The sequence below is a fragment of the Miniopterus schreibersii genome, assembly GCF_964146895.1.
Source record: "Miniopterus schreibersii genome assembly, chromosome: 3".
NCBI lineage: Eukaryota > Metazoa > Chordata > Mammalia > Chiroptera > Miniopteridae > Miniopterus > Miniopterus schreibersii.
Window position 1 is genome coordinate 42,572,681 of NC_138103.1, and position 14,209 is coordinate 42,586,889.

At 38.2% G+C, this 14,209-nt stretch overlaps 1 protein-coding gene across 1 annotated transcript in view; it reads right to left on the reverse strand.

Moving 5' to 3' along the window:
- DCP2 (decapping mRNA 2) overlaps positions 1-13,309 on the reverse strand; it is a 38,720-nt gene extending 25,411 nt beyond the window's left edge. The window contains exons 1-2 of the mRNA XM_081133290.1: positions 13,072-13,309; positions 4,186-4,337 (exon numbers count right to left, since the gene is read on the reverse strand). Of these exons, the coding sequence (XP_080989416.1) occupies positions 4,186-4,337; positions 13,072-13,124 (205 nt within the window). The 5' untranslated portion in view covers positions 13,125-13,309. The remainder of the gene's footprint in view (positions 1-4,185; positions 4,338-13,071) is intronic.
- Between the last annotated feature and the right edge of the window lie 900 nt (positions 13,310-14,209).

Genomic DNA, 14,209 nt, shown 5'->3' on the forward strand with positions numbered 1-14,209 from the left:
ATAACAAAAAAGAAAGGTTTAGTAAGAGAAAGTACATCAACTGACTTAACTTTGGAAACTATTTACACTCATTTATACATTTTTTTCTACCCCAGAACCACACAAAATAAGTGAGCTGACTGAACCAACTAACTACAGTTCAAGATACACTTTGAAATTAATGTTGAAAGGAACCTGTTAAGTATTTGGTTCAAGTCCAAACAATTAGCAAGTAACAGAACCCAATCCAAAATGACTTCATCAATTGTCCCACTGACAACTCTTCAATCCTCCTTCATACTTAATAGTGAATAAAAGCAATTCAATTCAAACATGGGAGTGAAATTTTTTAAATGCCATATTTATTTGATGAGATAATGTATTTTATTTGAAAACCCCAAAACATACATTGAATCATTATCATTTCTAATTTTTACTAAAATTCTTGACTACTGTCTGATTTTCTTAACCCCCAAACCAAATTATTTTGAGTCTTAAATCTGGCATGCTGGACCTTTCACAGTAATTCTAAGAGAAAGAAGTTTACATGGATTAAAGAATGTAAGAATTTCAAGCATGTCCACTTTTATTATATACATTTTCTCTCTTTGAACAATCCGGTGATTTTTTAATATTCTTTTTCTACTGTAACATTTTTTTGCAAAAACTTGAAAAATCTGCTTCATGTATAAACAGTAATCCTACCATTATCTTAGATTATATCAATTTCCCAATGAACAACTTGTCTCAAGCTCGAGCCTCAGTTTCTTATATTCCTTGTCCTTCATATCTATTCCATTTCCAGGCCCAATTTCCACAACATTCTGGACCTTGCCATCACTAGAACTATTCTGACAGTATGATTAAAATAAAAATCTTGACCACAACTTTTTACCCCATTCTTTTAATTACTCACAGTATAAAGTAATTTTACATCAACTCTATTTTCCTTTCTCTGCATTAGAACCTCCTACCTTTATTTTCTTCCCTAAACATGGTCCATCACTTTAACAAATCTCTTAGCAATATCCAAAATTCCTTTGCCCCACTGTTCTCTGAATATAGCTCCCTGGCAAAACCTCAACCCAGGAACAAATCGAGGATACCCAATCTACACCCACAATGCTCAGTGCTTATTGAAGAAAAATCCTAAAACCATGCACAATTTACATAAGAAAAACAGAGGCACAGAAAAGCACCACAATTTGCCTAAGGCTGCATGGCCAATAATGCTAACCCAAGGAATCTGTCCCCAGAACTCTGCCAATAAATTTTATTCTATAGTCTCTCTACATCAATATCCCACAGGTACCACAAACCAACTTGTCCATAACTGAGTCCATCATTCCCCCCAAAAATTTTCCCCTCCTTTTTCTACAAATGAAATAGCACACCCATCCACTCAACTGCTTGAACCAGAAACCTGAGTACCATCCCTGATTCTTCCACCTATCCTCAGATATCCAAGTTAACACCAACTTTACCTCCTAAATATCAAATTTAACCTCTTCTATTCACTTCTATCACAGGTTTCCATTTCTAATTTATGTTAGTGAAACTGCATCTCGCCTTCCTCCAAATCATGCTCACTATTCCAGAGCTGTCTTTCAATACACTCAGAGAGAAAAAAAGCATATGTGGCAAAATGTTAACAATGGGTCAATATATAAAAAGGGTATGATAGTAGTTCACTATAATATTCTTTCAACTTATCTGTAAGTTGACATTTTTTTCCAAAATAAAAAGTTTGATTTTTAAAATCTCCTATATTCTATTACTCTTAAGAATAAAGACCCTTACATACTTTAGCCCTGACTTACTCTCTGGCATAATCTCCTGTCCCAGACCATTTACTCTAAAACACAATCACATTAACTTATTTCACCTTTTCACATAGATCTTTCTCATACAAACCACTTCCTCCAAAGAAAACTTCTATCTAGCTCCAAGTCTGGGTTAAGTCTTCCTCTCCTCTGTTCCTACTGAGCCCTTTACTCCTTTATCATAACTTACCATACTACACTGTAATCATTTCCTTTCCTGTGTCCCTCTCATCTTCTTGAAGACAGGGACTGAATCTACCTTGTTCACCGCATAATGCCTGGCACAGAATAGGCACTGTTATTTAATCAAGTCTACCATGTTAGCAATAAAGATTTTTTTCTTCATATAAGTGAATTTAAAGAAACATAACTAAAACAGAGGTTTCTGATTTTTTAAACTCATGTGCATACACACACAAAATCTTATCCAGAACCCCGAAATATATAAAGTTACTTCGGTAGAACCCCGAGTATGCAAAGTAGACCAAAAACACAGATTTGCCTGTCTAGATGCTTCTATAACTAGATTATAGCTTCTTAAAAGCAAAGTTTTCTATAATTTCTCCAGAGAACCTATCACCAAGCCTTTAACTAAGGCAGTGCTCAATAGTACTTCTATTTCACTTTGATTCCTCATTTACTTCCCCATATTTAATCAATAAGATAGCTTACTTCTTCCATTGAAATGTCTCTGCAGTCTTTCCTTTGTAGTCCCTCCACTATGGTTCAGGACCTTACTGCTCCATAGCTCAAGTAATGTAACAGTCCACCCTACAGTTCAATCTATCCTGCCAAATAAGTGTTCTTGAATACCATTTTCAAATGATCTGAGTAATATTCTTTAACTCTGCTCAAAAACTTCCTATGATTAAGTTATCTATAACAGTATTCATCCATTTTCTGCAGAGGCCTATGGGATTCCTTAGTTCATGGGGCTCAAGGAAAATTATAGGGAGCTGAGTATGAAGGTTATTACAGGTCGCCTATCCCTACTCCAACTCTAGTGTGGTACAGTGAATTGTGGGGTACAATTCCATTTGAATACATGATTTATGGTTAAAAACAATGACCTACAGCAGGAGTGGGGAACCTTCTTTCTGCCAAGGGTCATTTGGATATTTATAACATCATTCTTGGGCCACACAAAATTATCAACTTAAAAATTAGCTATGAAAAAGCTCCTAGATTTATTGAATTTCAAGACCAGCCTGCAGTTGCCTTGGCAGGGCCAGACCAAATGATTTTGTAGGCCAGATTTTCCCCACCTGACCTACAGAATAAAAATCAAACTCCTTTGACTCAAGATTTAAGAACCCATAAACCCCCAATATATACTTTCCATTCACATCTTCTATTTTATCCCTATAAGAACCCTCTGCTCAGTACAAATTAATTTACTTCCAAGATATACCTTATTCCATTCCAACCCTCCAATTTTGCTCAGTCCATTTTCTTTACCTGGTACATATTCCCCATTACTGTCCATTTTAAAAATCTGAAATTCTCACCCTAGCTAGTCTGGCTCAGTGATTAGAGCGTCAGCCCGGGAACTGAAGGGTCCCAGGTTCAGTTCCGGCCAAGGGCACCTATCTCACTTGCAGGATCGATCCCCAACCCGTCAGGGAATGTGCAGGAGGCAACCAATTGATGTGCCTCTCTCACATCAATGGTTCTCTCTCTCTCCCTTCCACTCTCTCTGAAAAAGCAATGGAAAAAATATCCTTGGGTGAGGATTAAAAAAATAATAAAATCTGAAATTGCCTTAAAAACATAAATTTATCTAAAATCTTTCCACCCTTTTTTAAAATTCTAAAAACATTTAATATCAGGAGCATTAGCAACTCACCAATTTCTGCCTTGTGACATAACTTCTTTTATAATCTTAAATATTCATGTGAATCTTTTACAACTAATAAATTATGTAAGCTTCTATCTAATCTGTAAAGAAAAAAAAAGCTGCTTCGAAGGCAAGGACTTCTTTGTCATTTGCCACAGAACCAACAACACTGCTTTGAACATAGTAAGTATTCAATAATTTTAAGAATTTCTATCTCATACAGGTAGTAATCTGATTAAAGATCATCTGGTTAAATAGAACAGCAAGAAGAAAATAACAGAGACTAGGTCTAGAAATAGGTTAGCTATTTTGGGGGAGAGAGGGGAGAAAATTTAATTCTAATCATCAGTGCACATTTCAAGGCATCCTCTACATAAAAATAAGAATCCTGTTGAATTGTGTCTACTATTTATATTTGACAATTTTTAGAAATCAAGTATGTTTTTTCAAGTAGATAATAAATCTGAAGGACAAGCAAAAGAAAATTTGTGCTAAAATATTTTACTAACAAGAATGAAAGAGTCATTACAGTAATAAAAAGGATATCAGCTTTAGCAAAATCTCTTATCCCACACTGAGGTAATCCTGGTGTGTTCTGCATGTAGAAATCCAAGTAAAACCAATGGGCAAGTTCAATCTGAAAACACACTCGGATAGCATTGTCTCTTTCCTCGCTGGGAATATGCAAAATAAATCGGCTGTCAAAAACAAAAACATATACAAATTATTTACAAACCATAACGATTTATTTTAACCTACTTAACTGCTTCATCCCTGACCCACCCACCACCACAGAAAAGTAGGGACCAAGCAGGGGTGGGTGGGTGGATGGGGGGAGATTAACCTAAGAACTTATATACATAAATGCATAACCCATGGACACAGACAATAGTGTGGTGAAGGCCTAGGGGCGGGGGTGGGGTGGAGGGGATCAATAGGGGGAAAAGGGGGAACATTTGTAATACTTTCAACAATAAATTTAAAAAGAAGGAAAATAAAGTTAAATAAAAACAAAAAGAAAGCAAAATTTGAGGAAATTACTACAGAGACGAGTCTGGAAAAAACAGACATCTCTGAATTTTTTTAAGAAGCCATTTACCCTCTGTTCACAAACACAGAGATAAACTTAGGAACTCACTAACAATAAACTAAAGGTGAACAAAACATATTCTAAGAATATATGCATATATATTCATACAAGCAAACAGAAAAGATGTTAGATAGCTGCTTAATCTTCACATTTCAAGTACTACCAAAAAGATTAAAGAAATCAATACTCTGGTGCTCATTAATAGACTACAACCTTCCCAAAAAGCCTCATCTCCAGAATCTAAGTTCAAACTAACTTTCAAACACACTCACTTTCAAAAATCCTAAATTGTCTTTTCCAAGTACATTTGGGGGAAGTGACATATTTATTTTATAGAGTATATTATATGTATATATGTGATTTGAATAATGAACCTCTATTTCGTGCAACAAACAAGTCAGAATTTATAAATCTAAGTAAATGTGATTTACAGTAGTCATTAAGCAACAACCAACTGCTTCTTCCAATGCAGAGTATTTTTGGTATTCCTTTCTTCTAGTAATCTTAGTTGAACTACATAAAAGAAATCCCTTGATTTTATAGTTATTTTTTAAAATTAAAAACAGTATCATCCCCACCCTCCACCCCCAAATAACAGTATCACCCAGTTTGATCATTTACACTATTCACTGACTGTTGCTTAAATGTTGGTTGTTTCCAAGTTTCAAATCAAATTTAAAAAAAAAACAAAAAACTTTTAAATTATAAAAATAATATAACATTTCAATAAGGGAAGTAATAAGTAAATGGTAGGACAAATGTATGTACAACAATCTACATTTCAATACAGAAAAACTATGTGGAAAAGGTTCTTAAACTGCACATACGCTAAGAACAAAACGTATAATATGCACCCCAATGGCATTACCTAAGACAAAATCTGAACTCTCCTATATGGCATTTGAGATCTGGTCACTGACCACCTGCACAACCTCTTACATCACTTTGAGATTATACGCTCTCTCTGACTCCCACTCCATTACAGCAATTATCTGATTTTTACTATTGGCCACAAACCCCTGCAAATTAGTGCACTGAGATAATATACAATACACTTGCATATTTTTGTTCCCAATCTAGCAAATTGTCTGACATATGTTGATAGTAACATACTGATAGTTATAATTTATCTTTTAAGTAAATTGGTTCCTATTCCTGACAATATAGAGCAAGTACACTCCACTTTGTCCATCCCATAAAACGCAGCTAAAAAACCTGGGCAAAATGCATGGAACAGCTATTTGAGACCTGTAAAAAGTAAATATTAACAAGAAGACTGGAGGAAAGGCCAGTATTCAAAGTGAATTTATCATTTCCCACCCTCTAGTATCCCCTGGCTGGACTGGGGACTGGAAGTGGGCACAAGCAGGGGCAGAGAGCTCCAGGAGCCCTCTAGTTCTGCCTTGAGGATCAAGAAAGGAGTCCAAAAGGGTCTCCCAAGGCTCGGAGATGTGGGGGAAATTCCCTCCTTTTTTCCTCCCTTCTCTCATGCCCCAGCCCCCAAAGCAATGCAGTCATGGTTACAAAAGTGACAGCAATAGGGACTGTAACAGGAACGCCCCCAAGTCTAAAGCTCTGAGGGACAGGAACCTTCATCTCAGATCACAAGAGCTGTGTGGTCCCAAGAGTGGGGCGACCTCCACTGCTTTTATTCTTTTACCCTCTAGTCACTTGGGCCCAGACATGGGGAGAGTCGCCGTGTGTGGCAGAAGTGTCTTTTGGGCCATAGAACTGAAAAGAGGAGATAAAAGGAACTGAGAAGTACCAGAGAGATAGCAAAAGAAACAGTTCAAAAAAAAAAATCAGTCCCATGAAATTGTCTATGAACTCGGGTTTAACCCCAAGCTGCACAAGACAGGAAAGGCCACTGCCCAAGTTTCAGACCAGCCACTGGGTGGTCCCTACAGGACAAACAGCCCTACAAAAACCAGCCTTGTTTCATCTGACTTCATTTAACTTGCCTCCATGTTTCAAACACACACACATCTGAGTGCTATTTCTTATTTCCTCAGTTAGGCACTTTCATCTGCATCATGGAAGACAAGGAATTAACTACTCCCGCTCCCACTCTACGCACCCTTCTCACCTCTCCACCCTCCCAACAAAATGACGATGGTCTGGTTCCTTTGCCAACTTCAGCATAATCGGCATTGTGGAGCAGGTGATTCATGTTGAGAGCTGCAGAATGCTCAGCAGCATCCCTAGCCTTTCCCCATTAGATACCAATAGCACTCCCCTCCAAGTTGTGACAACCAAAAAGATCTCCAGATACTGCCAAACAGAAGTTCTCTGAGGAAAGCAAAATCACTCCAGGTTGACATCAGTTAGACAGTATTCAGTCTTTACATTACCATGATTCGGTAAGTGCAATTCACAACTAAGCCATGTGGTACAAACTATGTCTATTTTTCCTTTCCTGCACAACCCTCTGTTCTCCCCACAATTAAGAAAGGTCTTGTTAATTCCTTTGCTTTGTTTTCTCTATATTATCACTAGAAGAATGTCCCCCTCTTTCACTCCTTTGATGAAAGTTTCTCCTACAAAAGAATGGGGGAAGGGGGAACAACACCAGAAGCTCTTTTCTAACTTTAGCAGATAGGTTTGGGTACCAGCACCCCAAAGCAAAACTCCCACACCCTCCAGTATAACTGCCAGCTTCCTATCTACTCACATAACAGGAGAAACCTATCCATAAGCCCCTCTACAGCATCATCTTAAACATAAAAAGGCAACGAAGAATCACTGGACATCTAAGGAAAACCTGGGGCGTGATAAAGAAAAACTTAAATAAATTTAAAAACTGGCCCTGAAGAAAAGACAATGTTGAGGATATTTCCTAGAATCTTGGTACTCAGTGTGGACCCTGGGAGTATAAGTGTGAGAGGAGAAACACATTTTAGCCATATAAGAACAGAGAAAGTTTACTTCCTAATGGCCCGTGAAAGGAAATTACTTTAGAATGTGCACCAGAAAAACAAAAATAAAAACCAAGAAAGCATAAAACATGACATTCAAGAGAGAACAGAGAAAACCTGGGAAAGCTGTGAAAGGGAATTCTAGTACACAAGTTGTTTGGCAAGTGAACCAGTCCAGACTGGACTAGGAAAGTGGAGGTCTCCAAGAGGGCAGTCTCGAGGAAAAAAGAACTCTGCAGAATAGATGATATGATTGAGGGTATGACTGATGATATAATAAAAAGGAGCAAATAGGGGAAGGAGGAAAGACAGCTAAAAATTTTGGATATGTACATGATTGTCTAACCATTATGCTGTACATCTGGAACTAATACAGAATTCTGACTGTAAATTGAAAAATAAAATAAAATTTTGGATGTATTGGGGGAGAGAGGTAGATATGTACAAGAAAAATCATAGCCCAAATGTGAAGCAAAACACCAAAATTAAAACAGACAGGGAAAAATGGATTTCAAGAATAGCTAGAAGGAATCAGGAAATGTTCTTTCTCTAAAAGAAAAAACTAAAAAAGCATCATTTTGATCAATCTGTAGAATATAAGAAAGGAGAATTCATTTGGACAATCTCTTTCAAGATCCTTACCAAGGTAACATGCCTGACGGAAAAGAAACAAAACAAAACAAGGTATCCTGATGGAAAAGAAACCAAATCCTAGCCATTGTAGAATTGCCTCTACTGTGAAAAATATACAGAGTTATGCTATATAACTAATGCTATTCATTATTGTTCAGCTTTTGCAACCAACCAACAGTAAAAAGTATAACAGACATGTAAGATTACAAAATGAAATGTAAATATTACCATTTTTAAATTTTTATTTTAGGTTCACCTGGGTAGAAGCTGAAGGAACGAGTAAGAAAGAAATGGAAGAAAAGATGGGGCACTAACCACCTCACCTTATCAAAAAGAGATTCAAGAGATACTGTCTGTAAGTTCATAGAACAGAAATACATATAATTTTAAGTATATAAAGTCACAAAGGTAACCAATGAAAATGATTTAAAAGTGATATAAATATACAGAAAGTAGGTCAAGATCAACAATATGTGTGGTAAACTAAATCCTCACCTAATATCTACCAAAGCAAACTAAATCCTCAATCTAATATCTAAAGTTGATAAAACATGAAACTGGTGCAAGTAAGTATATTTTGAAGGAGTAGGTCAGGAGACCATTGCTCTTCATTTATAAATTCATCAGCAGTGTTTGATATCTTTTTAAAAATCTTACACGTGGGTACATCTTTTTAATAGTTAAAAGCTGACTTCTTTAAGAAACTTTAAAAGGGGAATTTTAGGACATGAAAATCACACTTCAATCCTTTCATTCTGTGTATGTTTTTTAACTGTTTTAAAAATTTTAAAGTACTTGCATAGCCCTGGCTGGTGTGAGCAGTGGTTGGGCATTGTCCCATGCACTGAAAGGTCGCTGGTTGATTCCCAGTCAGGATACATGCCTGGGTTGCTGGCTCATCCCAGGTGAGGGGCGTACAGGAGGCAGCTGATCTATGCTTCACTCTCACATAGACGTTTCTCTCTCTCTCCCCCTCCCTGCCTCTCTCTCTCTAAAACTTAATTTTAAAAATCTCAGGAGCATGCCAATGCCTTTCCCTTCCCCCCAGGGGCTACCTTTGCCTTTCTTTCTCCTAACCTCCAAGGGCCCTTCTTTTGCTTCTGTAATGTTCCTGAGCCTAGGCAACCCAGCTGGCTTACTTCTACTACACCTCTGTAACTTTCTAAATAAGCTTTCTCTTAGAATAAATAAAATGCTTTCTACAATAATTTGTTATGGGAAAATTTCTCCACATCACAAAATGTCATCTTTTCAATGTTCCCAAAAATAGAAATATTAGCACAAGAAATGCAATTAGTACAAAAATGTTTCAGTAGAATTGACCGTTAAAATGGAAAGCTGAAGTTGAGCACAAATTATTTAATTAACCTATGCAATTACCAAAATAGCAGCAACATTCATTGTCAGAAAATACCTTTCTCCTTTTAACAGAAGGCCTTTCTAAAAACAAAACAAAAAAACTCTAAGCATCTTTAAAAGAGAAACAACTTATCAAACTATAGTTTTCAGTTTTTATTTTAAAAGCATACTTTCCAATTCTTTAATTAGCTAATTTAAATAGTACTGAAAAACTCTGTGTTTGACTTTTAATGTCAAAAATCATGGTGCACCAAATGCAAATACCATAAAAATGGTGCCAATTTCCTGTTTTACATACATATACATGTTTACTAGAACATTTTAGACAAGAGTCTTCCCTTCCTCTACTCTAATTCTCATCCACCCGGAAGCAGTCAGTGTTATCAGTTTGGTGTGCAATTGACCCTTGAACAAGGATTTGAACTGCACAGGTTCACTTGTACGTGGATTTTTTTTCAATAAATACTGCAAATGTATTTTCCCTTCCTTATGATTTCCTTAACATTTTCTTTTCTCTAGCTTATGCTTTATTGTAAGAATACAGTATATAATACATATAACTAGCAAAATATGTGTTAACTGTTTACAACAGTAGGCTATTTGTAGTTAAATTTGGGGGAGTCAAGTTATAAGTAGGAGGCAGAGTTTTATGAGGATTTTTGACTGCACAGGGGTCAGCACCCTTAACCCCCACATTGTTCAACAGTCAACTTCATATTCTTTCAGACTTTTCCTGTGTACACACAAAATGTTTAAAAATCTGTTTCCAAACAATCAAATGACTAAGTATTACATTACACTCAATAGTAGATTGTGTACAACTTTTCAAGACACAAATATTTTCTCTCAGTTTACTGTTTGCTAATTTCCTTAGGATTTTCTAATGGCTACACAGTATCTCAGTAAATGAAATGTTGCATATTAAACCACCTGAAAAATAACATTCCATGTCATAGGTTATAAACAGACTCATGGTTACAAAGTCACATCTTGAAAATTTAAGTCTCTTGCTCTAATTTTTCACATCAAAATCAACCTTAAGTTTTCACTTTCTCCAAAATTTATTAATATATGGTCAATAACTGAAGTAGGCAAGATGGCCAGGGATATAGTATTTTATCAAAAATCAAATTAACAACAAAAAACCCTTTTAAATATACTAATGCAGAAATGGGGAGAATATAAAGGCAGTAAAAACAAGAGTCAAGATCAAACTCATAAATCAAGAGGTAATTAATTAAAAGAGCAAGGAAGTGCAGAAAAATTAAGCTTTTTCAACTTAGGCTTCATTTTTATAGAAATTAAACAAATTCTAAGTGTAAAATATTTCTGAAAAAGCCCATAATCAAAAGCCTAAATTGTTAACATTAAAATTCTTTAATCAACAGATATTATAGATATTAACTTAAAAACGGCATTGCTTTTAATACCTAAAGTTTTAATAAATGGCTATTTGGTTTCATTTAGTGTATGAAATAGTAATCCCTAATTTTAAAACACATTAATCCTTATTTAGATGGCCAAAACATCGTAATTGCAAAAAAATTACTAAAGAGAAAAAAATGTTGCACTATTCCAAAGGATTTGTATAAAATAGCTTAAATATACTCACTGGGAAACCACGTAAGACTCTTAACACTCAACAGACATTTAACATAGTGTTTACAATTATTTTGTGAGTCAACAGGTTCCACACATAAAATCAATCACCTTTATAATGGCTGACATTTCTTTAAATGATGTAATCCTCCATAATATACAAAATAAGCCCAACACTAGTAGGAAGATTAGTTTAGATACCTATAAAAAGTATGATTACCCATCTTTTTCTAAATAATCCTGTATCCCTATTAATCCATACATAATCATTGCTCACCTTTCCAAATACTCATCTTGATCTTTTTTCTAACTATACAATACACATCCTTTTAAAAATCTTGAAAACATGAATAAGAAAATAAAAAAATCATAACCCCACTTTTGGCACATGTCCTTCTAGTCATTTCTCCATAAAGACAGACATACCTCAAGTCTTTTTTCTGTCCTTACAAAATCCGGGATCACAGAAAATAAATGCCTCTTAAATGCTTCATCCAAATTTGTTACATTCCAGAACTTATAATCATACTATCACCAAAGAAATACAGTGACATTAATTCTTATTAGTTGCAAAAGTATTCTATTTACTTATTTACATGTACCTTTCTTTTGTGAGGCTTAAAATGCTACACTTGATTTTCTATTACATCCACCTGGCGTAGAAGAAAAAGCACAAGCACTGCAGAGAAAAGGCCTATTTCAAATCCTGATTTTCTGAAACAGGATGACTGTGACCTTGTGTAAATTACAACCTCTCTGAGTCTGTGGTCAGAATGGAAACAACTGTACCTACCAAATAGGGTTGTTTCAAGGATAAAATATATTAAGGGAGGACTCAGTGCCTGGAACCCAGTAATAATCCCATAACTGTTAGTTCTTTCCCACTAGAAATAATAATAAGTGAATGCGACATAACTAGTAAAAGCCAGACTTCTAGACATAAACACAGTAACTATAATTAAAAAGCTATTATTTTATCAGAGCTTTAACTCACTTGCCATTTAAATTGTTTCACAACCCACTTACACCTGGCGACAACTCGGGGTTGTCCTGCACTAAAAATTTTACTTCGGGGGGGGAAAATCTTTTGTATTTTACACGTTTGGCTCCTTTGAAATCATAGCTGACAAGAGGGAAGAATGCAGAAATTTTCTCTTGTAAAAAGTATACCGTGAGTTAAAACCCTGAGGTTGAGAATTTCCTTTAAGAAGGATAATTAAGAAACGAAAAGAAAACGTACTCTAGACACCGTTTTCCCCTTCCAATGGTAAGTTTTGGGATGAACAAGAGAGTAATTCTTTGTAACAATTTACAGGAAAAGCTACGGGGGAAGGGGTAAGTTTGAAAACTGCTTCCTGCGGGGGTTCGGGGACTTGAGATTCTAAGATTTAAAACCTTGGGGTCTTTCTACAGAATTGGGGGGGGGGGCCGAGGCGGAGGGAGGAGGGGGAAACGGTCAGTAAAAGGCAGAGAGAGAAAAAGCAATGAGAGGGGGAGGGGGCAGCCCCCAAAACCGCTAACGACCCAAGCTTCGGAAAAGCGGCTTCTCTCGAGGGAAAGAAACAAAACTGGGGAACTGAGAAAATGAGGAAATTCCGGGGCTCCGCGAGGAAGGACGGGAGGGGGTGAGAAACAGGGAGGCTGTGGCGGAAAGAGAGGGGTGGTGTCGCCCGAGAGAAGGGTCCCCGGGGAAAGGGAGCGCCGGGGGACCGGAAACCGAGGACAAGAATGTTGGCGGTGGGACGAGACAGGGAGGCCTCCGGGGTCGTCGAATCTGACTAAAAAAACGAGCAAGGGGACGAACCGGGGCCGGGACAGCGCGGGGCGCCGCGGTACCTGCAGAGATCGTCCAGGACGCTGCCGGGAATCTCCACCCGTTTGGTCTCCATGATGAGGACCCACAGCAGGAGCAGTGCATCCCGGCTCCGCGCGGCCGGGGACGAGGGTACGGCACGGAGACTCCGGCTCGCCGGAGAGCGGGCAGCCGCGGCGGCAGCACACGCGAAGGCGAGAGAGGGAAGGGCCAAAACCCGCTCACTTCCGTCCCGCACCCTCTGCCCTGGACCCCCGAGGCTGGGCCGAGGCGCGGGGCGGAGCCCCGGGGGGTTACGCCCCTGTTCTACTTGAACGGCCCAATGGGAAGCTGGAGCATCGGGAACCTGCGCGCGTAAGCCAATGAGACGTTTGCTTATTGGTCCGTCGCCTCCAGACCTCTTCTAGCTGTTCAATTGCTACTCAGGAAACCAACTTCCCGCCGCCTTGAACCGAGCCGTGGGGTGGGTCCGCACATGCGCACCGTGCATCCTTCGCTACCAGGAAGTTTAAAAGGACTCGGGTCTGCGCTGTCGACCCGGAGGCTTGGAGCGGGACCTGAGCGAGGTCTGGAGCAGGCTCTCCTACCTCTGCAGGGCACGGCTCCTGTTGTCAGAGGTTCTGCACGCACTCGCCGCTGCCCTCCAGTTCTGTGGTGGCTCCTCTCTGCCCCTCTTCATACCTGGCCCATAGTGACCCGGAACCCGGGAACCTGCATCCTACCTGGTCCTCCTCGTTCATTCCTCACCTGGCTGAGTCATTCATTCCTCACCTGGCTGAATCATTCATTCCTCATCTGGCTTAATTGAGTACAATCCTTTTGAGACCCTACTTCCTCCTTTTACATCAAACCCACAGGCCCAACACCCCTGCTAGGTCGCTAGTCAGTTCTACAGTTTGATTTCCCATCACTTCTGACCAAATGTCTACACTTACATCAGATTCTCATGATTTCTCCAAACTAGGGCCGGAGCTGCCCAACCAAGCACCTCTGCCTCCATTCTCCGCCTGTAGAAGGGCCCAGTTTTGTTGCCGCTGTTGTTCGCATAGGAAGAGGTTACTATCTATGATCAAGCCCAAACTGTTCACGTCTTTAGAGCCCCGTTACCATTTATTTTACTCTCTTGTTTTCCTTCTTGGTCTTTTTCCGCTTTATTGGAGA